The 26,427-nt window shown below is 45.8% G+C and overlaps 7 protein-coding genes across 7 annotated transcripts; 4 read left to right on the top strand and 3 right to left on the bottom strand.

Moving 5' to 3' along the window:
* Nucleotides 1–1,119: 1,119 nt before the first annotated feature.
* Nucleotides 1,120–1,457, bottom strand: AOL_s00043g790 (uncharacterized protein; the record flags this gene model as incomplete). The annotated part of the gene is made up of 2 exons (XM_011121276.1): nt 1,120–1,204; nt 1,309–1,457. The coding sequence occupies 2 exons, from the start codon at nt 1,455–1,457 to the stop codon at nt 1,120–1,122; spliced, it is 234 nt and encodes a 77-aa protein (XP_011119578.1).
* Nucleotides 1,458–1,476: 19 nt separating this feature from the next.
* On the bottom strand, nt 1,477–4,113 carry AOL_s00043g789 (uncharacterized protein; the record flags this gene model as incomplete). Its single annotated transcript, XM_011121275.1, has 3 exons — nt 1,477–1,735; nt 1,804–2,911; nt 3,024–4,113. The coding sequence occupies 3 exons, from the start codon at nt 4,111–4,113 to the stop codon at nt 1,477–1,479; spliced, it is 2,457 nt and encodes an 818-aa protein (XP_011119577.1).
* A 6,552-nt stretch (nt 4,114–10,665) lies between these two features.
* On the top strand, nt 10,666–12,181 carry AOL_s00043g788 (uncharacterized protein; the record flags this gene model as incomplete). The annotated part of the gene is made up of 7 exons (XM_011121274.1): nt 10,666–10,686; nt 10,748–10,756; nt 10,846–10,878; nt 10,950–11,049; nt 11,116–11,134; nt 11,188–11,971; nt 12,041–12,181. The coding sequence occupies 7 exons, from the start codon at nt 10,666–10,668 to the stop codon at nt 12,179–12,181; spliced, it is 1,107 nt and encodes a 368-aa protein (XP_011119576.1).
* Nucleotides 12,182–12,938: 757 nt separating this feature from the next.
* Nucleotides 12,939–15,221, bottom strand: AOL_s00043g787 (uncharacterized protein; the record flags this gene model as incomplete). Its single annotated transcript, XM_011121273.1, has 2 exons — nt 12,939–13,549; nt 13,607–15,221. 2 exons carry the CDS (start codon nt 15,219–15,221, stop codon nt 12,939–12,941), a joined length of 2,226 nt encoding a protein of 741 aa, XP_011119575.1.
* Nucleotides 15,222–17,368: 2,147 nt separating this feature from the next.
* AOL_s00043g786 (uncharacterized protein) lies at nt 17,369–18,580 on the top strand (the record flags this gene model as incomplete). Its single annotated transcript, XM_011121272.1, has 2 exons — nt 17,369–17,992; nt 18,059–18,580. The coding sequence occupies 2 exons, from the start codon at nt 17,369–17,371 to the stop codon at nt 18,578–18,580; spliced, it is 1,146 nt and encodes a 381-aa protein (XP_011119574.1).
* A 240-nt stretch (nt 18,581–18,820) lies between these two features.
* On the top strand, nt 18,821–20,153 carry AOL_s00043g785 (uncharacterized protein; the record flags this gene model as incomplete). The annotated part of the gene is made up of 3 exons (XM_011121271.1): nt 18,821–19,072; nt 19,130–19,706; nt 19,771–20,153. The coding sequence occupies 3 exons, from the start codon at nt 18,821–18,823 to the stop codon at nt 20,151–20,153; spliced, it is 1,212 nt and encodes a 403-aa protein (XP_011119573.1).
* Nucleotides 20,154–23,157: 3,004 nt separating this feature from the next.
* On the top strand, nt 23,158–23,889 carry AOL_s00043g784 (uncharacterized protein; the record flags this gene model as incomplete). The annotated part of the gene is made up of 1 exon (XM_011121270.1): nt 23,158–23,889. One exon carries the CDS (start codon nt 23,158–23,160, stop codon nt 23,887–23,889), a length of 732 nt encoding a protein of 243 aa, XP_011119572.1.
* Nucleotides 23,890–26,427: the final 2,538 nt, after the last annotated feature.

The raw sequence follows: 26,427 nt of genomic DNA, 5'->3' as shown, positions 1-26,427 counted from the left end.
CACGGGGTTCTTTGGACGGTTCTTTTTGCATTCTGATGTTTCTCGCCTACAATTTCTGGGAGGTCATTTTGAAAGATCGCAGATTATCAGGTTTATGATATAATGCCGGTTTCGAAAAAAAAAAAGGGAAGAAATTAGTTTTATGGTTTTATAGGAAAATTAAAGGCCTCTCTGGTATCGCTACCAACCCATTCTGTATCCACCTTCGCCATAATCAGAATCGAAGTAAACTTAAGCATAAGTAAAGCGTAATACTACTAGTCCGATACTAGTATACTCGACAGGTTCACGATATCGAGATATCGGTGTTCAGCCTGGATCTTTCGTCTCGTACCCAGCTGAACATTCAAACATTCAAATATTCTTCACTGTACAGCACAGCCTCAGCTTACACAGTATTCGATCCTTTGACGAGAAACAGGATCTGTCATTTTACCATTTTCAGGAATGCAAGTTCAAAAACTAATATTCTCAATTACGCAAATTAATATTAGCCACCACCGCAGAAAATTGTTAAGATCTCCGTTTGTGACTTGGCTCTTCGGTTCATGAAAAGCTAACCCCCAAAAACACCCCACTCGCGGCATACTCCCCCATCGACAACCAGATAATGGCTTTCGAAAAGAAAGATATTTGCTGACAGTAAAAAGAGGTAGTGAGCGTTTGGCAGCGAACTCAGATGGCAGATACATGCAGTTAACGAAACAAATTAGCTAGACAGGTTATGTTAAAACAGCAATAAGGAGCGATTGGGCTTGCCAATCAGGGATGAGGGGTGGAGTAGCATTGCATTCAAGCCCAGGAAAATTAGCGGGTAAAGCAGAAAACTGGTCGTGAAGGACAGCTGTCTTCCGTTTACGTGGCTCATTTCCCTTAGTAAATACTTGGTGCTGTAGGAAATAGTAGGGCGAATACTGATAATGAAAAAAGTATGTTGAGACATAGTCTCGTTCCCTAGGAACCAGACCACTCGAATCAATACAAAAGACAGCGCAGAAAATTGTTGAGATCGTTCGAATCCGCGATTTGACATATCGAAAGTAGAAGCAATTTAGTGATAATACTAATAGGGAGAAGATATCTCAGGACAAGACATCACCACAATGAATGCTAAGTAGGCTAGTCAGTTCCGGGAGAGGCGAGGTCACGGACAAGACGACCAGTACACCAGGCAAACTCGTAGTTTCTCTGATACCAGTTGACACTGATGAAGAAGCGGGCAGTTAGTAAAGGTCGTGCAAGCAACCCTCGTGAATATTTAAGGAGCATTCATAAAGGGCCATCTAGGACCAGGACCAGAGCACTTACAATGTTTTACGACCCGCAATTCTTGAGTGGGTGGCCCAACTAGCCCCGAGAACGATGTTGTGTTTGGTGTCGAAGAAGTCGGCTGCAAGATATCCCGCCACACCGGCGAGCAGGTTAGTATCTGAGACGTTCCCCAAACAACGGATCATTTACCCGTAGACGTTTTGACTAACCGGTGTATTCTGGGTACAGTTCCATCGCTTTGAACCCATCCCACTTCTCTAGCACAGTTGAACTCCATTCCCATGCTCCTGAATCACCCCTTCCACAAATCTTCCCCAGAACACTGGTTGGATGCCATCTTCGAAAGCTGACATTAGCTCCAACCATATTGGCGAACATGTCGTTTATTCCCGACTCGTCCGCCTTCCCAGCCAAGGCAGTAAGATCTGGTGGAGTGATGTGTACGCCGTCCATTGATAAATGCCTGTAGATTCACGGTAAGTCAAAAAATTGCTCGCCGTCCTTCGACATAGAATATGAAAGTTGGCTTACCCATTAACAGCATCGATCATGGCTGCGAGCTTCTTCGCTTCCAAATCCTTTTTGACGACCTCGGTATGGCTGTAGATGACCTGTAGTTCTTCACGGGTCGGAAGTCGTCCACCCATCCAATTAGCGCATCCGTTCACCTCATCATACGATGCGATAACTGGCCAATGCTGGGCGTATGTCAACGGAACAGGGCCAAAGGCAGTTTTGACGAAAACGCCATTGAATACTGCAGGCGAGGGGTCATCGCGGTTGACTTCGGCCAAAACGTTGGTGTTGGGGTTTCTGCCCTCTGTTGTCCACGACTTCGGATACGAAGTAGACCCCGTGCTTTTGAGGTACATGGCGTACTCGCCGTTGGTGATGGGCCGTGAAAAGGCTTCGAAAGGCGCGACGGATGATACGAGGGCTGGCTTTTCGTTGTCCCAGGTGAAAAATCCGCCTTCTTCTTCCTGATCATTGGTTCCGAGGACAATCTTCTGTCCCGGGATCTTGATCCAGGTTTCGCCTTCTGTCGCCTTCGTCGAATCCAAGAGAAATTGAGCTCGAAAATCTGGCTCTGGTACGCCGGCGGGTGGTACAGTCAGATCATGCTGCAACAACATGTACATCAAAGTCTCAAGATGCATGACCTCGTGCTCGAATCCGAGCCACAATCCACGTTGGAGACGGACCGAAGAGCTATCCCCATTATTATAGATAGCCCTCACTCGGTTACGAACTCGGCCACAGAAACCAAGGACATCGTCGAGCTTCGGCCAAGTATCTGGGATGGCACTGTGATTGTGGCATTTGGTTGGATCATCGACGTCTGGATCGATGCCACGTTGAAAGATGTCCCTGTAGTGGACCGGTCCAGTCGCGGCGAGGTCGGCAGTTCTGGATAGCTGAACATCGAGAAAAGTGGGAATATGGCCCAAGTAGAATAGAATAGGGTTCCTTAGGGAAATGGGTTTTGTGAGATATTGGTCCTTTCTGACCATACTCAAAGTGACTAAATCCCATATTTTCCACAATTCCTCCCATTCGCTGAGAGAGGGACACGATTCCTTCGCATACTCCTTTGGTTGGAGTCCAGTCCTGGCGGTGGGATTGTGAAGCAAGTGGAGGGCTGTTGGAAAAATAACATGGTCAACACATACTAATCTAGTAGTAGTCTCGTTCCTAGACGCCCGCGAGTCACAGGTGTCTCTAGTAGTATCCTCGAGGCTGGAAACACTTACTATATTCTCCATCTGGTTGCCCCCAGGAGTTACCGATTGAAAGACCTGCACCCTCGAACATTGCAACAGCTTGCGCGTAAGAGAACTTGTAGCTTCTTTCAACGCGGACCTTTTCACCCTTCTCGATCTTGACAGGCTTGGACAATGGAAGGGTCAACTCCCTGCGCGATTCATAGAACGCTTGATGGCGATCATAAACAACATCATATTCGCCAATATAAGCCCAATCGGGTTGATCAAATGCTTTCTGACCAAGAATGTTGTTTGCGTTGTTCAAACCGTTCATGATGAACCTCTCGGTGACTCGCTGACGATCGTTGTAGGCCAACCATACTCTTGCGGGATCGTTACAAGAGTCAAATGCAATGAGCATTCGGTCCTTGGTGCCTGGGCGGATGACGGTTTCACGCCATTGCTTGAGGAATTCTTCGGCTCCCTCACGCTCGAAATTCCCAATAGAGGAACCAAGCCAAAGGATAAAGCGAGGATGACTTTTAACCTCCTCATTGCTCTCTAACCAAGCCTTTCCATCATCGTATGTCCCATGGAGTCCGAAACAACGGACGTACTTGAAAGCATTCTGTGGAATGTTTGCAAACGTCCTTTCGAGCTCTGGGCGTGATAAGTCCAGTGCAAAGTAGTCTACATTCTTCTTAGCAGCTTCGAGGGCTTGCAAGAGGATGTTTACCTTGCGGAGGTTGCCAGACCCAAGTTCAATGAGTAGAGCTCCGTGTGGAACACGAGAGGCGATTTCCTCGGCATACGTCGACAGAACTTCGATCTCAGCATTGGTGAGGTAATAGTCATCAACATATGTGATGGCCTCAAACTCCTTGAGGCCAGCCTCGTCGTACAACAACATTGTTGGGAGAGTTTTCTCACCAACCGGAGCATCCAACCCCTTGACAATATCGTCATTGAGTTGCAATTCTACAGTGGTTGTTCGAATGTCGATTATTTGAACTGCGGATTGGCTGCTGTTCGTAATTACACCGGATTCACGGTCACTCTTAAAGACTGTTCCTCTGGGAATGACGTCAACACCCTCACGGTCGTGAGGCTCGGCAGGAAGATTTGCTGGCTTCACCATTTTGCTACAGAAGGGGGATCAGCAAAAAGAGTCAACACAGAAACGGCCAGGGCAGTTAGAGTCTAGCTCTAACCCTACGACAAGACACCACCAACGAAGCAGAAGAGTGGAATAGATGAGGGGACTCACATTACTGGGCTATTGTCTCCGAAAAAAAACAACGGTAACGCGAGAAGAAAAGCCTATACATGAGTCTTTCAGAGGTTGAGGTTTGCTGCGAACCAAGGGCTTCAAATACTTACTTGAGGTTGTTTCGCTCAAAGGGCCGTCAAGCAGAAGCTAGACAGAGGCTGGAATACAACAAGAACAAAAGAGTACCCTCTACAAAGCTCGAGTGGTCGATTGTGATAAGGTAGGGGGTTCTGATAGGATGGTAGAAGAATAGAAGGGAAGATTGCTAGATGAGGGAAGCAGGTGTGGTTTAGTATTTGATTAATGGGATGATCAATTAAGTACTGAAAAACGTGCAGTCGTGCAGGTCAGCAACGGAAAATCTCTCCTGCTTAATAAGACCCAGATTCAAGTCACCTAGCGAGCAAGTTGCAGAGCAGCAACGAAGCCACACAGATGATCGAGAGAAAACCAAGGCTATACGCTTTCGGATCGATATCGTCGGAAGGAGTCGTGATTGGGAAGATGGGGATGGGAAGTTGCGGATTTTTATATCCAGCTAAGGGACTTATAGCTTACCTCCCAGGAACTTTGCTAGAAGTGATGGTCAGGAACAAGACGTGTGCTCCGGAATAACGGGCCTGAGAATCAAGATTCTCGACGGACTAGTCTATGATGGGGGAAAACTTCGAAACCAGGAATTGGGCTGTTAGTAGTCGGGCTAGGCAGTTGCAAAATAGACCAGGTTGACGATCGTGGTTGCTTTATTGGGAGAAATGAGGTTGAGGAGAGACGAAGGAGGTCGAACGAAGTATGGATATCCGGATGTCTGTGCTGTGTAGGTACTTACATAGGTGGTCCTGCTACAAATGATGTTGCCCGCCTCGACATCGTATCCCCGCTGGAATGCTTGCATGCATAAGTCCCTCCACACCCTCCACTTAGCGCCCCTCCATGACCTCACGGTGCCCTTTCCGGAAACCTTGTACCTAATGGCCAAGCTCGGTTGCACAACGTGCGCAGCATACTGCTGCCGCTGTCTTAGATCGTTTCTTTAGAGTAGCGGCATTGCTTTCGAAACCAGTTACCCACTACCGTTCTCCATGACACGAAAACGACACGTCCGGTCAACGTCGCGCCCGATGGGTACCACGTTTGAAGCCCTCGAAAGGGGGTTCATAGTAAGCTGATTCGTAATCAACGGTGGAACTGGGGGAACTTCACGGCCTCGTCCGGATCACTAAGAGTCATTGCGGCTGGGATCTTTACTACGGGCAAGGACGACGGATGAATTCGAAGTCGAAAGGATAGTTCCGCAGTGGGGTTCTTTGCTTCGTAACCTAACCAGACCATTCCGGTGAGTGGCAAGGGTACAAAGTACGTAGCGGAACGCAAGATTCGATTCAGGTTCCCCCAAGCCGACTTTACGCGATGAGGATACCCTAACCTCCCCTAGCTAACTATGACATATTCAGAGCTGACAGGCATATCGTGCTTACTACCCTAGCTTCTGCATTGGCCGGCCAAATATCCACGGCGGTGTCTTGAGCTGAATGTAATCCGACCTTCTCCTCATGATGACACAATTACAAATAGAAAGGTATCAAATCTGTTTAGGAGACCCGAATTAACCCCTCCATCGGTTCCGGTGGCAGCCGTCCTACAAATACAACCTGCTAATAGCTCGAGCTTCAACAGCGCATCTTGACTGGAAGGTGTTGGTCCTGTTTGTTACTCGAAAGCCGACATCACATTTGTGTGCCTGAAATCAAGCTTCCCCTGCAATAGATATTGAAAGCTGCATTGCAAGCCTGGGCCAGGATGCCAATTTCTTGTCCTTCCGCCTGCATCTGGGAGAACTAGGAAAGAGAGTGTTTCTAGCGAGGTACTTCTCCCGCAGCAAGGTGTACCTTCAAATCTGGACGCCGAAAATTTCAAGGCTTGGATCCATTCGACCCCACTGTGTTACTCTAAACTTGCATATCTCGGGTCTATATTAACGCCGGAGCGAACCTATGGGGAGTTTTCCCACTGACAACCCTGACCCCACCCATTCTCGCGAGAGCAACTAGGAAGCTGTAGAAACAGCCGAGAGGAGAGAGAGCTCCAGAAGGTCTTTAGAAGGTGGTAAGAAGGTTGAAATTTTGATCTATCAGTGCGAAGTAGTTATCGGGTTTCGTTCCAAATCAAGTTGCTATCATACCGACAACTGCCATACATCCGACCACCACAGGGTGATTCGCAATGGCCAACAAAAAAGTCGTTAATTGTCGTCATGGAAGGAACGCTGTGTCGCCGTTTTAAAAGAGGCTCGTCTCGAAGCTGAGCTTCATCTGCATCCACCAATGAAAAACCACGATGGATCCTACGGAAATAAAATGTGATACTCAGCTCATCAGCGGTAACATTCGAACGCTAGTAGGCTGAAAAGGCAAAAAAAAAAAAAAAAAGTAGGAAGAAGAGGAAGAGGAAAGAGTATGATAGTGATTTTCTAACGGCTACAGCGTCTAGCGAAGTTGCAGTCTGTTCTTTTTTTCAGCCGGCTTATCGCCGTCATCATATTTGCGAGTGCGAGGCAAAATTTGAGTTTTGCGGGGTTAACTAACGCTATGCACATACCAAACACTAAAAACGATACCTCGAAATATCGGACACGGCCTTCCAGTCTCAGCTATCCCGTTTTCTTCAGTTCAAATTATCAAATCTGTCATTTACCCCCAACCACTTTCACCAGGAAGAAAAGCAAATCTTTTATCTAATACGAAGATCTTTGACAACCAATATACTTATTTGATATTTACAAGATGTAGACATCTGAATATCCCGCGGCGCATTGGCAGTGGCTTTGGGACCCACTATCGAGCATTTTTTCGACATCTTTACATACGCCCAGCTGCCCATTTCCCCACACTTTCCGGGCCTAGATTTGGTTCGATATGTTACATTTTTTTTTTTTGTTTTTAGTACACAATCAATTACTTTTAATAACTCTAAGTGTCTCACTGTTTAAAAGTACTGGAGTGGTGAAAGTTGCTTACGGGCCGATGAGTACAGGGAGCTCGAGCCGCTCGTTCGTTCGTTCGATACTCAAGTGATCAGTGCCACCCCTGCAAGAAGCTACATATACTTACTTACATCATGTACAGTTGAATTGCATTTGAATTGCAATGCTTCTACACATATACAAACTGCTGCTGCCGCTGCGTAAGCCTCGTATTATATTATTTAAATTTCATTTTTGTTTTTCTTCAGTGACTATATGAAGCAGAAGCCTGCAGGTTAGGAGATATTTCCTGACTTATCAGAAATAAGCCGCGCATATAACTAGCATATTTGGGGGTGCCCACCAAACCTTCGATATGAACTTTAAAGATTACAAAGTTTTCTATGTACTAAGACTAGTGCTTAGGAACTCGATACTGAGGTGCTAAATACTTAGACTAATTGTAATTCCAGGAAGATGTCCCTAACATTATGGTGGGTCGATAAAGACAAGGGTGCTTTCCTTGATCTTCAATGCAGGATAACTTACCGGTGCAATGCATCTTTGGAAGACGGAGCTCAAGCATACAGGTACTTACTCATTATTTGAGGTACTGATACAAAATATACGGGGATAGAGGTCCACCCTGGACAAGTTAAGCCTTTATTTGATGTACATTTTTCAAATCAAGGCCCTGGGACGGTGACATCCGTGGGGCCGAGGTATCAATCTCCGACAAATCTTGATAATCTAAATGCTTATAATCAAAATACTGACCCTACACCATGGGTTTGCGTATTTGATGAAAGATACGAGGACTTGGCTTATCGTCCTTGGTTAACCAATTAGTAAAAAGATCGCGGGTTCTATAATTCAATTTGCCCATATCTTGATCAAACGTAATCGACTCGGGAGGGCTGACGGGAGCTTGCAGGCCGGATCGTCATGTGGACGGCATGTAATTCTAGTCTCAAGCCCATGGCTCAAGCGCGTTCCGAGGCAATCCCATGCGCATGCTACATACCGAAAGACATCCTTTGACTCTTCTAGGTCTGGGTACGAGACAAAATTTGATCTTAGAAAGCTTTGCCACGAGCTCAGTTCAGTCGTGCGTGTCGTACAGACTCATGCCCGCGCCCTGTAAGTCAATGCAAAGCCAATTTACGTAATCTTAGATTTTAGATTTCATTAGATATCCTACATCGCGTCGAATCTAACAATTTGTATACATGTAGCTAGCTGTTCGAGTCCCCAAATAGAGTAAACATCTGAGTAGTAGATGATAGTGATTTATCAATACAACCAACGTAGCGAACCATCATATTACCAATTGGGAGTGATTATGAGGTGCTGTCGGCTGAGGAAGTGCTGAGCCTAGGCTTGAAATAGCTTATTATGTAATCAAAGCCATCGTTGTTGCATTTTGACCCAACGCAATACAGTTTGTTGAATTGAGGGCGAAGGATTTTGAGGTACTTCCTAAGAGCTTCCACCTCGATCGAGCATCTGGGTTTCGAAGCTAATGTAGGTCTGCTAGCTATGAATCATGTCTTTACCTTGAGAGTGAATATACCAAGTTTCCATGGGCTCTAATTCCAATGCTTTCCTGAGATAGAAAGAACTGCTTAAAATGGAATCTGGGAAACGCATCCTGTAACCCACATGCATAGATGTCATTCAACATGAAAGAATCTAAACTTTTTTACTAGTTTAGAGGCAAGACGGGTGCGAGTTCGATGTCTTACTACGTTCTAAATATACTCATGGTTGATGAATGAAAGTCGATAATTTAAAGGTATACTAGCTAAGCGGCGAGAAAACTAGGTAGCCGGGAATAGTGTCATAACTTGGGCATACAGATAGATCCTTAATATTAATATGAACCTGAGTGGATCTATAGATATTATGCATGCCAATGTACTACTATATATAGTCAGAACCTGCTGAACTCAGAATTATATATCAAGCTGTGTCGTTGGAGTGGGTGGCCCTCGTCTTAGGTCTATAGTATATATGAGACAGACCGGGTTCAAATCCTTTTAGATCATTGATCGATTTTCAGATTACTTTTATGCCTTCAGAACCGTTCAAACTTGATCAAGTACGCCAATATATGTCAGAATCGCATTTTCACAGATCTTTTCAGTTTTCTTGGATCATATTGCAGTTTGGTGTATATAATTAACAATGGCTAATTAGGGGTTGGCATGCTATGAACAGGGACTTTCACATTATATTCCTAGAATAGTTCGAATCGGTCTAAGACAAAACAAAGCTTATTGGCCTCGTTGCCCGAAAGTGAAAATGAAGCCCGCAAAGCTTGAGGATCCACGATATATATCTACCTATATATGTATATGTGTATCTAGGTGTATACTAGGAGCCAAATTCAAAGGCACAGGTCCACGAGCCGAAAGTGTTCATATATAAGCCTCTGGTCAGCTAGTCACACTTGTCTAACAAAACATAAAAGAAAGAACAATACTACAGAAGAGTTCCTTAGTGAAAGGACTCTCTGGTTTCTACTTGCTAGTAATACTTGGCCTAGAATAGTACTATAGTACTATGCTTCTACAAACGAGGGTATTTTAAAAAAGCCTCGACCTGCATAATATTGAGCAAAGGAAAGACTTTTCTGCAGGTGAATTAGCCAACTATTAAACTCTGGAGCCAAGGTCGGCATATCACCTAACGCTATCAGTAGAAGAAAGATCTGAGACAACAATCCTCAAGAGTACTGAAGTATAAAATGGGCCCCCTAGATGACCTGAGAAAAACCAGAAGCAGACGCCGTTCAAAGTTCTCAAATTATAGCCTGGAGCTAAGCAGTGGTATGCTCTTGTGCAATGCAGAGCCGTGACCAAGTCGGAGCAGATAATTACTTACATTAATTCACGGTTATCGCAAAGCCTAAAGCTAAGCTTCTTTAAAGAGATTAAGAAAATAAAAAATAAAATAAAACTAAGGTGGGTAAGCTAAGAGGTAAGCCGCTATATAGCACTTTCAATTGCAAATCCAAAGTAGTCAATGATATTCGAGAGTGGATCCGCGCGCGGAAGCTTCGAATTCGCGAATTGGAAGCGTTATTCGATTTTTGCGAATATCGGTCCCACGGCACCAGGATGGGCCAATACTAGGCTATGAAGCTGGCATTAATTCGGCACTACTGTATAAATCTATAATCCGAGCCTGAAGCTGGTGCGAAGCGCGCCAGCGCTGCAGCGCGTGGAAAGCAACCAGAAGAGCTAATTTTATGCTGTCACGTGACCACAGACGTCGAAAGCTTGCTCCAAGATTTTGCCGCACACAACTCCAAAACCTTGAATATAACATTTTTCAACCGACAGCACAGAACACCGAATTCATTAGCCAACCATACAACCTCCTACTAATCCAGAAGCTCTTTCGAAACACGCGTAGCTCGGGTACCTAGAGACGTCATAAAGCGATAACTCAAGATGTCGACGACGGTGGAGAAGGTATGTCCCACCTATATCCACATTTGATAGCATGTCGAAGGTACTAACTAAGACTTTCTAGATCCGAGAGGTATACCATAGCCGCCCAAATCGCGATCGCCCGAGTGCACCGACGAGGAATATATTTACTAACATTGCCTTTCGCTTGACGAAACATAGATCGAGGCCGAAATGGCCAAGACTCAGAAGAATGTATGAGGAGACCCCGGATTTCTGGAAGCCATTCGCAAAGGCGGAATAAAGGACTCACAAAACGGCGATAGAAAGCCACATCATACCATTTAGGTCAACTAAAAGCCAAGCTAGCAAAGCTTAGAAGAGAACTTGTTACGCCCTCTGGCGGTGGTGGAGGTGGAGCTGGAGGTAAGTTCTGCCACCATTCATTTCAAGATTTACGACGGAATTGCTTATATAGTGTATCGTGAATAGTTGGTTTCGATGTCGCTCGGTACAATCCCCTGTGTCGCTTTACCCCTATATCACGGACTAATATCTTCCTAGCACTGGTGCCGCCTCCGTTGGCTTCATCGGGTTTCCTTCAGTCGGCAAATCCACATTGATGTCCAAACTCACCGGCACACATTCTGAGGCCGCAGCATACGAGTTCACAACACTTACCACCGTGCCCGGCTGCGTCATGTACAACGGTGCCAAAATCCAAATGCTCGATCTTCCCGGTATCATCCAAGGTGCGAAGGACGGAAAAGGTCGTGGTAAACAGGTCATCGCCGTCGCCAAGACCTGCCATTTAATATTCATCGTCCTGGATGTTCTAAAGCCATTGACCGACAAACGTATTATTGAAAACGAATTGGAAGGATTCGGGATTAGGATTAATAAACAACCGCCAAATATCATCTTTAAAAAAAAGGACAAAGGTGGAATCAGTGTTACTAATACCGTCCCCTTGACACATATTGAGCCGGAGGAGGTTAAAGCGGTGTTGAGTGAATATAAAATCGCGAATGCGGACATTGCATTCCGTTGCGATGCTACTATTGATGATTTGATTGATATATTGGAGGCGAAGAGTCGACGGTACATTCCCGTCGTATACGTCCTCAACAAAATCGATTCGATCAGTATCGAGGAGTTGGATTTGCTATACCGAATTCCGAATGCTGTCCCCATCTCGTCGGAACATATGTGGAATGTGGATGAATTGCTAGAGATGATGTGGGACAAACTGAATTTGAGACGGATATATACGAAGCCGAAGGGCCAACAACCGGATTATTCGGCCCCAGTTGTATTAAAAGGAGGACAGTATACTGTTGAGGATTTCGTGAGTTCACCTATCGCTTGAGTGATTCCAAATGCTTGATCAGACTTACTGATTCCCCTTTCTGTTTAGTGCAAATCGATCCATAAATCGATTTTGGAGGTGTTCAAGTATGCTATTGTATACGGACGAAGTGTGAAGCACCAGCCACAAAGAGTGGGGTTGTCGCATGAACTTATGGACGAAGATATCGTTACTCTAGTTAAGAGATAAGGAGCCGCAGTTATTGATCCTTCTGTCTATTTCTTCCCAATTGTCATAATTTCGGCGTCATATGGTCTCTCATGTTGTCTGATATCGATATTAGCCTTTGCATACTGTATACGCCACGACTAGTCGTCCTTGTAACAATAAAATATCAAGAGTACTACGTCCGACCCAGGGGAATTTATCTTTCATTGAAAGCTGCATAGCTTTGTGATTGAATAAAAGCAGGTATATTACATTTTGGAAAAGGGGATTTGCTAAAGGCTATGCTAAAGCTGGAGAAAGCAAATGCCGAAAGACCAAAGAAATCGAAAGGATGCGATATAGCATGCGCGCAACATTTAATCGAAGCAGAAATCAAGAACTCTTTTCCAAGAAGATGTATACTCTAGCTTATAAAAAACTAGATCGCGCAGATAAACAAACAAAACAATAACCTGCCTGCAAAGGGAACATAAACTGGAAGGAGATGAGATGAAGATTTCACGAATAATTTGCTCTTTTCGGTATTGAGAAGAGGGTATAGCGTATCTGAGGGGAGAAGGGGGTAAAAAGGGCCAAACCATAAGCAAAGAAATTCATAATCGAAAGCAAAAAGATGGAGAAGAAGTTTGAATCCGAATCAAGATAGCCACCCATTATCTCCACCTCCCAAAATCCAACAGGCAAAGGAAAACAAAAAGAAAATCTTTCTCCGTCGTTCAATCATTAAAGTTTCTCTGTCGTTAGAGTTCGTCATCATCCTGAAAGAGAAAAGCATCTATTACTCGACTTTGACTTCCTCTGCGGGCACTGTCTCAGCCGGCGCAACATCCGTTGAAGGTTCTTCTGCTGGCGGCTCTGGGGCGGTTTCGTCGATTGACAGATCAAAGTGTTTTAACCCTTCTTCCAAGGCATCTTCCCTGACAACAAGCGCCTTGTGAACGATGATGATGTCTTCGGGTTCGCCACCTCGAGGCAACCCTAGCCTCGCAAGACCTGGTCTGGCAACAAAGGAAACCGCACCCCTACCAGCACCGATACCCTGGAATGTCGATTCCTCCATGGTTGTCTCGTCAAACTCGACGCCGGGAACAGGATGGAACAGCGCATAGTACTTGTAATCTTTCTGGATAGTGTCATGTAAAGTATGTGTGGCAAGCAGGACCTTTTCGTAGAGGACAAGGGTCAAAGGCGTATAATGAGCCTGTTGTTGCTTTTCTTCGTCCGTCTGAGGTTCCTTAACGGGGAAAAATGGAGTGAGCGGCGAGAGAACGTTGGCTAGCTCTTGGGATAATTTGACGAGCTGCTTTCTACTAGAGCTTCCGAAGGACCTGGATTCTTGGAGAAGCTTGAGTGTCATGTGTCGGAATTTCGTCGCAGTGATATCGTCACCTAAGAGTACTAGTTAGGGGGTGTAGTATAAAGCAACGTGTATTAGTTCAGACTTACCGAAATCCGTGGTGAAAACCGACATGGCAAGGCCTAGTTTCCTTGTCATCTTATCATCCAATCCAAATACGGTCTTGCCGAAGATTTCCCTGCATGCAAAGTTCGCCAAGATACCAGAAAGCGCGATCTTGCTCTTCCATTCCCAAAATTCCTCATACTTGGCACCCGCTTCATCAATATTATCCCAGTCAATTGATATGTCCTTCGGCTTCTCAGCCCACCACTCTTGAGCTGGAAGGAGGGAAATTTGGGATAGAGCGGCTTCGGTTGATTTGACTAGGTGATCAAATTCTTCGAGGTGGTCCCAACCCGGTCGCCAGTTTAGAGAGTCCGCGAATGAAAAGATCTTTTTATACCAGTTATTGACAGATGATTGCATATTCCTGTCATCGAGATCGAGGGAGTGGTTTGCCGCCTGATGAGGCTTATTGAGGAATTGTGGGGACGTCGTGGATTGATATCTTGTGGAGGTGAAGTCTCTGTCGGTGGACGTGAGGGAGGCTAAGGTTGTAGGCTTTGGCGGTTCCATGATTGGTCTTTTCTGAACAACTGGCTCTTCTGGAGCTGGTTCGGCTGTAGGTTCGGGGGCGGCTTCGGTTTCTGTGGTTGCCTCGACCTCAGGAACTGTCTGGGCCTCTGTTGTTGTCTTCTCTTCTAAAACTGTGTCTCCTTCAGGCGCCGTCTCCATAGCCGTGGTTTCTAGGGCCGGTGCATCCTGAACAGCCTCAGGCTCCTCGGCTTTGGCTTCAGGCACATCTTCAACCGGGGCTGTAGCATCGGCAGTTACTTCTTTCACAGCGGTAGCAGATTCCTCAGGCGCAGGCACCTCTGTCTTCTCTTCAGTTGATGCTGGCTCGGTAGGCTCCTCTCCAGCAGGGTTTTCTGTTGAAACTTCCTCACTTGTTGGTTTCTCGGCTTCGGATTCCTCTACAGTCGCTTTTCCAACTGGAGATTCTTCCTCCTCTTCCTCACCAGCTGCCTCAACAGCTGCGAGCTCATCTGCCAATGATTTGCTAGGCGCATGTTCATCTGCGACAGGCTCCTCAGCCTTCTTTACGACAGGCTCCTCGGGTATGTATTCCTTCGTGTCTGCAGTGTCTGGAACATCAAGGTCGACTGGCGGGGCAAGCTTCCTCTCCTCTTCAGATGGATCTTCGGTTTTCGTGTCGGGGATATCGTCTTTGGGATCCTCAATTTTTGATTCTGGTTCCTCGATTTTGGGGTCCTCGGCATCGGCTTCTGGCTCTTTAGACTCTGGTTCACCGTCTTTTGGCCCCTCGGCATCTGGCTCTTCATCTTTTGGTTTTTCAACATTTGCTTCCTCAACCGTCGCGTCCTCACCCTTGTGTCCGTCGCCATTCACCTCAGCAGGCTTATGATCTGCGGATCCATTCTCTAACTTTTCGGCTGTATCTGGGATCGCATCAGGTTCGCCTACGATGCCCTTCCCCTTATCATCATCCAACCCCCAAGCAGCCGCAGCTTCTTCGCCTTCAGCTTTAGCCATCGCGCCTTTGTCAATTGAGTCTGTAGTAGCAGCGCCGTTCGCTAAAGGCTTATCCAACGGATTATCGAATCTATCGGCTGGCGTAATAAATTCTTGATTCTCGGTCATTGGTGTCTCCACAACGGGGCTATTAAGGGAAGAGTCTGCGTCTAATTAAATCTTTGTTGGTTATCATTGATATTGTGAGATAGTTAAACTGATTAAAAAAATTTTTAAATGACGCAGCCAGACTAGGGTTTAGTGAGTTTTTGATGCGTGACAGACTGGCAATGCATAAAACACCACGCCCTGTTCCGCTTGGTGCGTGCGCGATATATAAATTCTACTTTTATAGAGGAAAAAATATGACGAGGATGCAGTTATCATGCGAGGAATTATGGTGATTCGCTACCATAGGAGAGGGGCACCACCCTATTCAGTTGCCTGCCTTATCTTTAATGGGAGGCGACGGGTTCAAGGTTGGGCATGTCGCGAACGATTGGATTTTGCGAGGGGAGAGGAAGTTGCATTTGTCAGGGAACTGATGATGGAATTCTTAAACTTACCACCATTCTCTTTGGGGATTTGAACCACGCTGTTCCTCTTCTTGTTCTTGCCCTTTTTTGGAGGCATCTCGGGGCGTCGTCTGGGCGCGACTGGTGGAGTGGGTTCTGGTTCCGGTTCGGGAGGTGCCGCGGTGAGTTCGTTGATACTCTGTTTCAACCAACCAAGTGCTGAAGCCAGTTTGAATAGAAGATGGGGAGTAAGAAGGGAATTATTTCAAAAGAATAATTCCCAAGTTACTCAAAAAAAAAAAAAATTGGAGCAGAGATAAAGAATTAGAGAGGCAAGGGATTTAATTTTTCTTTTTTCTTCTTCTTCTTTTGCTGGAGGTTTTCCCAAGGCAAAATGGCAGTACGGCAGCGAACTAGTGAGGTCCCGTCGGCCTGCGGGGATTCTACGAAAAAGCGAGAGGCGAGTGTTTCCCCTCGTAAAACTAGTAACTTCGGGGCAGATATTTGCCTTGAGGGTACCTGACCGAACAAGCAGCCGAGTCGCGAAATCTAATTGGAGAAGGGTCCTGTACCGTTTGACCGACGTGTCAGTAGAATGGTTCCTTAGATGGCCTTGTGGTGGCACATTCTATGCATGTCGAGAAACCATATTGCGAAGCAGCTGGGGACGTCATGTACTCCGAGCTCTGGTTTTCTGTTCGACTTACCCAAAATGACAGCTTCAGATGCGGTATGATACGATAGGCCTGTTCCTCTTTTTCTCTTTTCCTCTTCTCGTACAATTCGATGTGGTACAGGAGAGGTGATGCAAGTACACACTATTCCAACGATTCGATGGGCAGCAGAGATGTGGTTCCCAATGGCGATGCAATGGTGATGGGAGAGATGAGGTATGATGCGCTTTGGAAGTGGGCACTATCGGATCAGAAATTCAACCACGATTCTCTCTTCGCTCGCTGAGACAAAATCGGGTGGCAGGAAAGTCATGCTTGCTTGCTTCCATCTTTCCTTCCTTCCTGATCTCATCCTGTTTCTCCCATCCCGGCAGACGCAGACATGGCTTCGGACTGGCTGAGCACGGGACTGGGACTGACAGCCGATGGATTTGTGCCCCCCCTCATCGTGGCCAATTGATGACTGACAGGGGCCGCCAATTGGTTCGGGTTTGGTCCAACAGCTTAGCTAGTTTAACTAGCCTGCTTTTTCCCCACGATCCGTATATATGTCATATTCTGCCCATTACGTTAATGCTGTCAGCTGGCCAAGCCACCGTATAAATCAAACCAAGATGGATTCTATATATATATTACTCACCCGCTTTGGATATAGATATACTTTATCTAGTGTCAGATCTCGGAGCGTGGAGAAAGATTAGATTAAGAGCCTCAATGCCTAGCTCTTGAGTGATGTAGTGATGGTTTGGGGTAGCCTCGATGCATTGATGTTGTAGTACTTTACTTGGTCAGGTACGTATGCATATGCTGTGAGCGGGTTATGTAAAAGCCTAAAGGTGTTGGCGGACCAGCCTTCTCCCTCGAATACACCCGTCTTGGACGGCTTCTTATCAACACCACCACTAACCACCACTACCAGCAAGTGAAGTCTCACGAATCCCCTCATCCATTCTTTCATCCATTCTTTCATCTAGGAGGAAAAGTAGGAGCAATGCGCCCGGCAATCCAGTAGAAGGGGTTCTTCCGCCAGCGACTTGTCTTCCAGCAATTCGCCTTTCTTCTCTTGCCCGTCCAGCGGACCGTCTCCATGTTTAGCTCCTCCAAAGTTGGTAGCTTGTTCTCCACGCGACGGGACGAACAAGACGTGGAACTCTCACTACCGTTGTACTCATCTGCATCCCACGAGAATCGATCCAGTGGCTTCCTTGCTGCGGAAAATGTCCAAGTTCCAATCCCACGGTCGCCGTCTCCGCGACCACCAGAGGTCCGTATCTCAAGGCCTGCGACGCCGTTGAGCCAATTCTCACCACCATTGCCTCAGATTGTTCGTCGCTCGTGGAGAATATCGTGGCAAACAACATTATTGATAATCTTGGTCATATACACTTTCTTTACATTATTCAAGGGTGCACCGTACCAGACCACCGAAACTGAGATCGTCGCCGAGTACGATGGTGGCCCACCGAGGGCAGATATCACGCATTTGATAGTTGTAGCAGGCCATGCGATTTGGATGGGCGGCAATACCTTGGGAGAAAATGAATCGGAGTGGACTCTACTACCTTATCAGCACGGTCTAGCCAAGACGTTCAAAGAGCATATCACAACTGGCGTGAAGTTGGCACAGAATAGCGAAAACAGTCTGTTGGTGTTCACGGGTGGGGAGACAAGGAATTTTGCTGGCCCTGCCAGTGAAGCTCAGAGCTACTGGGTGTGTAAACCTCACTCCATATTCCCCTTCAAGTATTGAATATGATTTCTAACAGTAATATTGCAGTCCCTAGCCTATCTCTCTAAGCTTATCGAACCAAATTCGTCTCTTTTCAATCGTTCCACTACTGAAGAATTTGCCCGGGACTCTTACGAAAACTTGCTGTTCAGTATTTGCAGATTCCATGAATACACCTCAAACTACCCTACAAAACTCACTATTGTGGGTTTCGAATTCAAACGGGAGCGTTTTAATACGCAACACCGTGCTGCGATTCGATTTCCTCCGGATCAATTCAGATATATAGGTATCGATAACACCGACGACCCAGAACAATTAGCAGGGTTTATTAAAGGCGAGAAAGAGGGTCTGTTGAAGCAGTATAGGGATGACCCACACGGCTGCACAGATCCCGAGCTGAAAGATAAGAGAAAAGGGAGGAACCCGTTCAGGACCAGGCATGGATATGAAGTCACTTGCCCGGAGCTTAAGGAGCTCATGAGGTGGTGTATGTACGAAGATGCCATCAAGGATGGGAAGACGCAGCAGTATCCTGGGGACTTGCCATGGAGCAAAGGGATTGAATAGATACGACCAATATTTAGATAATGAACTGTATTAATAGCGATTACAGGCGTCTGTGTTTCGAAGGAGGATCCTAATCTTAATCACAAATTCCATTACATGAACAAATTTCCAATTACTTTGGGGTCCAGTTACTACTACCAATTCCGAGATGGCTTTATATACCATATGCATGCATGTACCGGACCATATAAAGGCGGCGAGAATGCGGAGCCCCGTGATTGCGGGCCGCGTTAATGAGAGATGATTAACTCAACGCGTGTCAAACCTCCACCACCTCAATCTTTCGCCATTCCAACCCCTCTTCACTCGCATACGGAAGTCTCTTACGACCACAGAAGCTATCATTTTTACTACTATACTGCATCTAGCGATACCGTAACATCTGCGATGAATACCCCACCTCCTGATTTGACGGCTGGGCCGCCAGTTACACCCTCCCGCCACTTCTCCAAAGCCGGTGCACCTCTCACACCAGAACAAATCCGAAAGCTAGTATGTCCCTATGATTCTACATTTTAAACCGCCATGCAACTCCTAATAGTATCATAGGAAACTGAACGTCTAAAAGCAAAGGCTTTGCGCCAGCAAAAAGATCAAGATGCCAGCATAGCATCAGCTCCTCTACCCCGCGGTACAAAACGTACCTTCGACAGCGTCACTACATTTGCAATCAGTCCTAGCAAACCAGAGCACGCCAAAAATGTTCGTAATGCAAAGGATGTCCGTCCGATAGATTCAATTCAACCCGCCAAGAAATTTCAAAAATTCGTCGAATATGACCTCTCCAAGATGGCAGATACTAAAGGCGGCTTCATATCTGTGTCTGATGATCCACAGTCGCTTCTCGCAGCCGCGGAAGCGGCGGGGAAGCCGTCAAATATGACACTGGAAGATTGGGATAAACAGCAACTTAAAAAGAACTTACAGAAGGAAAAGAGGGGAGTGTTTGAACCAGCTATCACACAAAGCGGCAAGAAATGCTTTGAGTGTGAAAGTTTGGAGTTGGATTGGAATTTTCTAGAGGTATTTGGATTCAGGGTTTGTGGAAAGTGTAAGGAAAAGTTTCCAGACAAGTATAGTCTTTTAACCAAGACGGAGTGTAGGGAAGATTATCTGCTGACGGATCGTATGTTACGTTTCTGTACCTGTCTTTCTGTTGGTTGTTGGATTGGCTAACAGTATTACTGCAGCGGAACTACGGGACGAAGAGCTCCTACCTCATATGGATAAACCAAACCCTCATAAAGCGAATTGGGCGACCATGAATCTGTACCTGCGATACCAAGTTGAGGAGTTTGCGTGGAAAAAATGGGGTTCGCCAGAAGCACTGGATGCGGAATATGAACGAAGAACCGAAGAACAAAAACGACGGAAGGAAACAAAGTTTCAGAAGCGATTGTTGGATTTGAAAAAAAGGACGAGGGTTGAGACATGGAAGAGGAATGGGAGGTTTGAAAGTTCAAGTAAGGGGAAGCATGTGCACGAATGGGGAGAACTAATGGGGGGCAACGATGGGATGGGGGTGAAGAAGTGTTTGGAATGCGGGATGGAAGTCGAGGAGATGATCATATGAAGATTCTCGATGTCAGCGGTTTGGTATGCTCGAGAAAAGTGAGAGCTTCATTGTTCCTAATAGTGGTTGGTTCAAGGCAGACTGGTTCAGGGATATCTGATCTACTAGCTCGAATTCGTCCGATCATACCACAGAGACATAAAGGACGGGAAAGGGTCCCTTTGATGTCATTTGTATCACTTTGATACAGTGACACTTTGCTTCGGCCATGTAATGTTCGGGTATGTGCGGACCCGTTCAAAATGTGGGAAGGTATCTTTTTCCAACGCTATATGACAGGCGAGCACTCTATAGAGTGGTATTATGAGACGGAATATTAAGATTGAAGGTTTAAGATCTTCGAGTCACGTTCCTGTCGGCTTCCGTGCAGGAGCAGATCGCTCAGTGGAGCTCCCTTTGAAGAAGAATGTTCTTCGTATTGCGATGCCGGGGAGGGAGTAAACAGGTGCTGATTGACTTTTGGCTGGCACGCTAATCAGCAATGATTAGGCAGCTTCTCAGCGTATAACTAGATCCTGTAGCTTAAGCATGGGTTTATGCCGATGACCTAGTTTTTTAGATAGCAGGTTAGCTAGCAGGTGGCGATCTATTAGTGAATGCTTAGTGCTGAAACCAACATGTGAATTCTACTAAGCTAGATGTACGAAAGAACATTCGATATTCACCACTAAGTCTAAGTCTAAGTCTAAGTCTAAGTCTAAGTCTAAGTCTAAGTCTAAGTCTAAGTCATATATTTGGTGTATGGACTCTAGTCATGCCATCTCTGAATTCATAACCCCGTCTAACTAGGTAGAATTCAATCGTCAATAAGGGGCCCTCTCCTTCTCCTCCTCCTCTTCCTCCTCCTCACATGATATTTTTAGTATTGCATGCATGCATGTTTATTGTTTAAATGATTGTACTCTACATAATGCAATCGGGGACAATTTGTGCAACCCCTTTACAAATATTAAAATTCCGTCGACAACGGTCAGTCGATAGACGTCCCACAGCATCCGAAGATTGTTTAATCTATTTCCTAGATTAGTGAGGCTGTGCAAACAAAGATTTTCGATCTTCGCTTCGAAATTCTCGTGTGTTTCCATGAATTCCAGCAGCTTAGGCATTGAAAGTGGAGTCTTCCGACAAAAGCGCCAAAGATTCTGCCTGTCGGTTGAGGCTGCCGAACCAGCCAAGGCCTCTTTCAACAACTTCCCATGGCACTTCTGAAACTTGTTCAATCTTAGAGCAACCGCACAGCAGATATCTTGCATTTTATTTCGGTTTCCCCCCCTCGCCATTCGCCGCCGTCAGCCGGGCGTGACTAGGGGTTGCAGATGAGAGTTGAGATTATGAAATCATCATGGCTTTCGAGATCCGATGTTTGAGCGCCACCAGATGGGTGGCGAGAGGCGAGAGGCCGCGGCCGATGGCACTGGAAAAGCTTCGAGCCCAGTCTTAGTTATTTGGATGCATCTGGTAATGACTAGTGAGGAGTACACCCGATCATGGCATCGCGTCGTCGGCAGATAATGCTGAGTTAACGACTTTGGATACCTATTACCGGATTCACATTTGCGATCGCACAATGCGAGGCTGATGTGAGAAAAGGACGTCTTTCAGCGCTGACAGCCTCTCTCCCACCTGCCCACAGCACCTATCCGACCGCCATGGGTTCACAAAAAGAGTCCCTGAGTGCCAAATGCCAAATACCATGATGCCTGCCAACCTGACCTGCTTTAGCGAGACTTTTGCGAAACCAAGCAAACTGGCGGATGAGGAAATGGCTTCCAGGGTTCTGATCAGACGTTTCAGGTTTATCACTAGAACATCCTCCAGGCCCGTGATTGGTCGGGCCAAAACCTCAAGCCGGACGAAACCAGGAGGAGCGAATTTCATGGCAGAGCGTCAATCATGTCAGGCTGCCGGTGTTTTCGACAGTTGTCTCTTGACGGTCTCTGTGTCGAGCCGGTCAGGAAACGTTCGATTCGACCAGGCTCAAAGGGGGGGAATGTCTGCGGCGGCCCTTATTCCTTTCCCCGCTCTGGGAATATCATCATATGCGCCAGGCATGGAGCGCCATAGCTTACAAGGCCCATTGCCAGACCTGGTTCCACCCCAAACGCCATGACTGGTGCTGCTGGTTTAAAACTTATTGACATCCAATTCTTCATCTGATCTACATTACCTTCCGTCCTTCCTCTCCTTTCTTTCACATTAACGACTCCTTTCCTTCCTTCCTTCCTTCCTTCTTCTTCTCATCGGTGTTGAGCAGACGCCTGTTTTGTTTGAATTGAACTGACCGACCAAAACGAAGAAGACCCTGGAGGCCCTTTTCCATTTTTCTCTCACTAAATCTAACAAAATAAAAAGTCTCCACCTCAAGTCCCTTGCTTTGCATCATCTTGCATATTAACTCCAGATTGCACCGCGCCTGGGTTTGACGCCAATACATAAAAGGGCCCGTCGACATTTTAAGAGTTAGCTTGGAAGCCTGCATCCACTCATTTATCTGGGATAAAGTCGCCAGAACGCCCACCGTTGCCGAATTCCGAGTTTCATTTCGACTTTCCTTCAAGCCCTTTCTTTCAAGGGTTTCATAAACATCGAAACTCCTCCTGCTTCTGATTTTTCTCTTCCTTTTCACTACTACACTTACCCTTCAGTCTCTCCTTCGATATTTTTTTGTTTCTATTTCTGCAGGATTGTCGAGTTTTTTTAGTTTGTTTGTTGGTTAGCCAGAATTACTAGACTGTTCCTTTGGTCGAGTTTGATATTCAGTAACCTCAGCACTGCTCCGTCCTGCATCACAGCATCGTCTGCACTTCCGCTCCTTCACGCCAATTCATTTCAGAGAAACAAATATCCTGGTGATTAACATCTTTCTATCTGAAAACACAATCGTTAAATCTTCATTTTCTTCTATTTATCTCTGGTAGTCAATACATATACAACTGTTTGATATTGATATCATCACCAGCCTCTCAACCAAATCCAACAACTTCGCCACATATTTCTATCCAAAATGCGTTTCTCAACTCTCGCATTTGCTGCCATTGCAGCCCTCCCATCTGCCATCTCTGCTTTCTCTCTCTACGACATCTCTTCTGACCTTGGGGATGCCAACGACAAGTGTGCTTCTCAATACTCGATTCCCCTCATGTCCTGTGGTTTCCTCCCAGGCAAGTGCTCAGAAGCTTGTCAAGAGCAATTACAGTCCCTTGAGAAGACTCTTCAGGGAGTCTGCAAGGATGCTAAGAAGCCTCAGAACCTTCTCCTTGCTGCTTTGAACGACGGTCTCGTCCCTGCTCTCTGCTCGAATGCAGCCAGTGGTGGTAGCAGCGGCGGCGGTTCTGGAGGAAGCGATGATGCTCCATCTACCACCCCAACTTTTATGTCTGGACCAGGAAAGACTCCATCACCTTCTGTCGCTCAGCTCAGTTTCTCCGGTGTTCTTGAGGCTACTTCTGCCTCCGAGGATCAATCCGAACCAACTGGTCTTGTTATCGACACTTCGGTTCCTGAATCTAGCGTCACTCAGACTGTTGCTTTCCCGGAAAATACCTACGCTTCAACCACTCTTCGGACTTCTAGCGCTGCAGCCAGCACCACAGGCCCCAGCTCAAACAACAATGGAGGCACTAACGGCAGCCCATTCAGCTCCCAAGATGATGCCCCAAGCAGCGGTGCTGTCGTTCGCGTCAGTGCTTTCGGTGTTGCCATTGGAGTTTTTGCATTGATTGCCAACATTGCCTAAAAAAGACAAATAAATTCTTCTTATCTTACCTTTTCCTTCTTATTCCTTTCTTTACCATCCTGGTCTCGTGTACATTCAAACTTTCCTTCCACCTTTTCTATAATTATTAATCATTCGATTCAAGAAAAGAAAAACTCAACCCCTATCGCGGGAAAGAAGGAACCAAACAGTTCTCTTTTAAGGCAGTGTTAACGATCAGTCACGAAAGCATCCCACATCACATCACATCAACGATGAACAAATACCGTCCGTTCTAATACATCCCACCACCTCGGCGAGACCTCAATGTTGTCGGCTGAAACCCAATTTTCCTATGTAAATATCTTTTTCGACCTCGAACTAGAACCCCGTTGATAAATCCGGGATTCCTAGCATTGTTTTTTTGATACCATGTTTTGTATTTCTATTCCATACCCCTTTACCTTTATTTACTTGGATACTAGCGGTCTATCTTTTATTTTGACAGCTATAATTTTCCTTAATTTTTTTAACATGTTCTTTAGCTGCGTTTAGCACCTTTTGGTCGCTTATTTCTGGGGTACCCCTGAAGGATTTGGCTCCGCGGGATATAAGCAGTCGTAGTAGTAGTAGTATTTAAAAGATAGTGTCTGGAATATACAGGGCTGTCCAGGGACAGTGTTATCGATATATCGAATAGTTCAGGTGATAACCTAGCAAAACGTTATATTTTGCGTGTTGTAGGGGCTAGTTAGCGCTATTACAAAAGGACCGGGAATATATACTTAAGTATACATCAGGACCATCGACCAATGAGACCAATCAGGACATACATCGACCTTCAGAAGCTAAACATTTAAATCCAGTCTGCTATATTCAAAAGCATATGTCCTGGCTAGCCTAGCTAGGTTTCTGGGCCTTCCAATGTTCTAGAGTGATATATTAATATACTGTACGCTCCGCCTGCGGTGCGCACTTAGCGTATATGTATGCAGGCTTCCTAACGGTCCCAACAACCCCGTCGACCGTCTCCCTTGGCATATCAAAACTTCTATAATCCTCAAACCCAAACTTTCGACCAAAAAACTTACGATTCTCAACTTTTGTATCTCCATATACTTCCAGACTCGCCACGTCCGCTTGTTCGCATCCCCAGTTTACCAACATCGAACCTAAACCTTGACCCTTATACTCCGGGTGGAGGAAAAGACCACTGAATATTTCGAACTTACTCCAATGCGGTCTGTCCCCCATTGCCTCCGCTCTGGTACATCTTTGAGATACCGCCCCATAAGGCCTCTGTTAATCCTGCATCCCATTCTGGTGGAAAGTCTAGAAGATGGGTGTTTTGTGCACCATGTTGATTGGGTAATTGCCAGCGTGAGAAGACGACAATTTTTTTAGTACGTTTATGTATGACGACGTAGGTTTGGATTAGGTGTGGACTAAGGAATATACCCAAGGTCCAGACTTTGTTCCACCAGGATATGGTTGCTAAGGATGGGGATGATGAGGCGAGGGTTAAGGAGTTAAACTAGAAAGATGTGAGGTGAGGGCAGGAGCACCTAAAGCGGTCGCAGGCCGGACGGTAAAGTCTAGAAGAGGACTATGAAAAATTGTGGAATTATATCCGTAGATCTGGGTATTATGGAGAACTCGGTGGGTAGAATTCGAAGAGAGGGTGGCTTCACAGAAGATATTGTGCTTTGAAGTCTAGATTTTATAGCCCTTGGGGGATATTGGTACTGGCGTCCTGTAGGCATAATTTTGGAATTGATGGGGTAAAAGTCTCTGGCAACTGATAAAGTGCCTTCGTGACGGCATTTGTCGAAGAAACCCAATAAAATGTCTCGATTGGTGAGCCATTGCTGAGTGTACCTTATATGTGAGAGAACTAATTTTTAGCAATCTGGCTATAGATCTTTCTCTAATTATTAGGTAAAAGCAGAGAAATAATATATATAAAATCCATCAACAGCTCGCGAAATCGCTAAATTTATGTTATTTAAGACTTTGCAAAATTAGGCTGCAGACTGAGAACGAGCCCAGCTACAAGTGAGGAACGTATACGGCAAGGCTAACTCCCTAGATCCAAATATTTTATCCTTCCGAGTACGAGTCATGATCCCGATCGATATCATATCATGGAAGTCAAATTTATCACACTCTTTCAACTAAGTCACAATTTAGAAGCCACGGAGCTGTTCGAAGCATCGAATATTGCCCAAGCAGGTAACATTCGGTTAATCACCATGGCCATTTGCTAGCATTTATCTCTTATATACTTGGAAATAGCACTAAATTCAAGACGTGTTTTCGGAGTTCACGATCGCAGTCGGGTTGCAGATATATATGTACGTGTACCTGGTCCGAAGTTAATGCAGCTGCACGCCAGAACATTCGAAATCAGAAAAAAACATGTCGATGCGTCATATATACTCGCCTACTCAGAATTCAGCTACCTGGCAAACATTGATCAAGCGGTCTAGCAGAAAAGGCACTTGAAATTAATGATTAGGCATATATATTCAGCTCTCTGATAATTTACCCGGGATCGATAACTGCGTATGACGGCAATGA

Source organism: Orbilia oligospora (assembly GCF_000225545.1).
Source record: "Orbilia oligospora ATCC 24927 unplaced genomic scaffold scaffold00043, whole genome shotgun sequence".
Classification (NCBI taxonomy): domain Eukaryota; kingdom Fungi; phylum Ascomycota; class Orbiliomycetes; order Orbiliales; family Orbiliaceae; genus Orbilia; species Orbilia oligospora.
The sequence above is the reverse complement of the archived record's forward strand: the minus strand, read 5'-3'. Positions and strand labels throughout refer to the sequence as shown.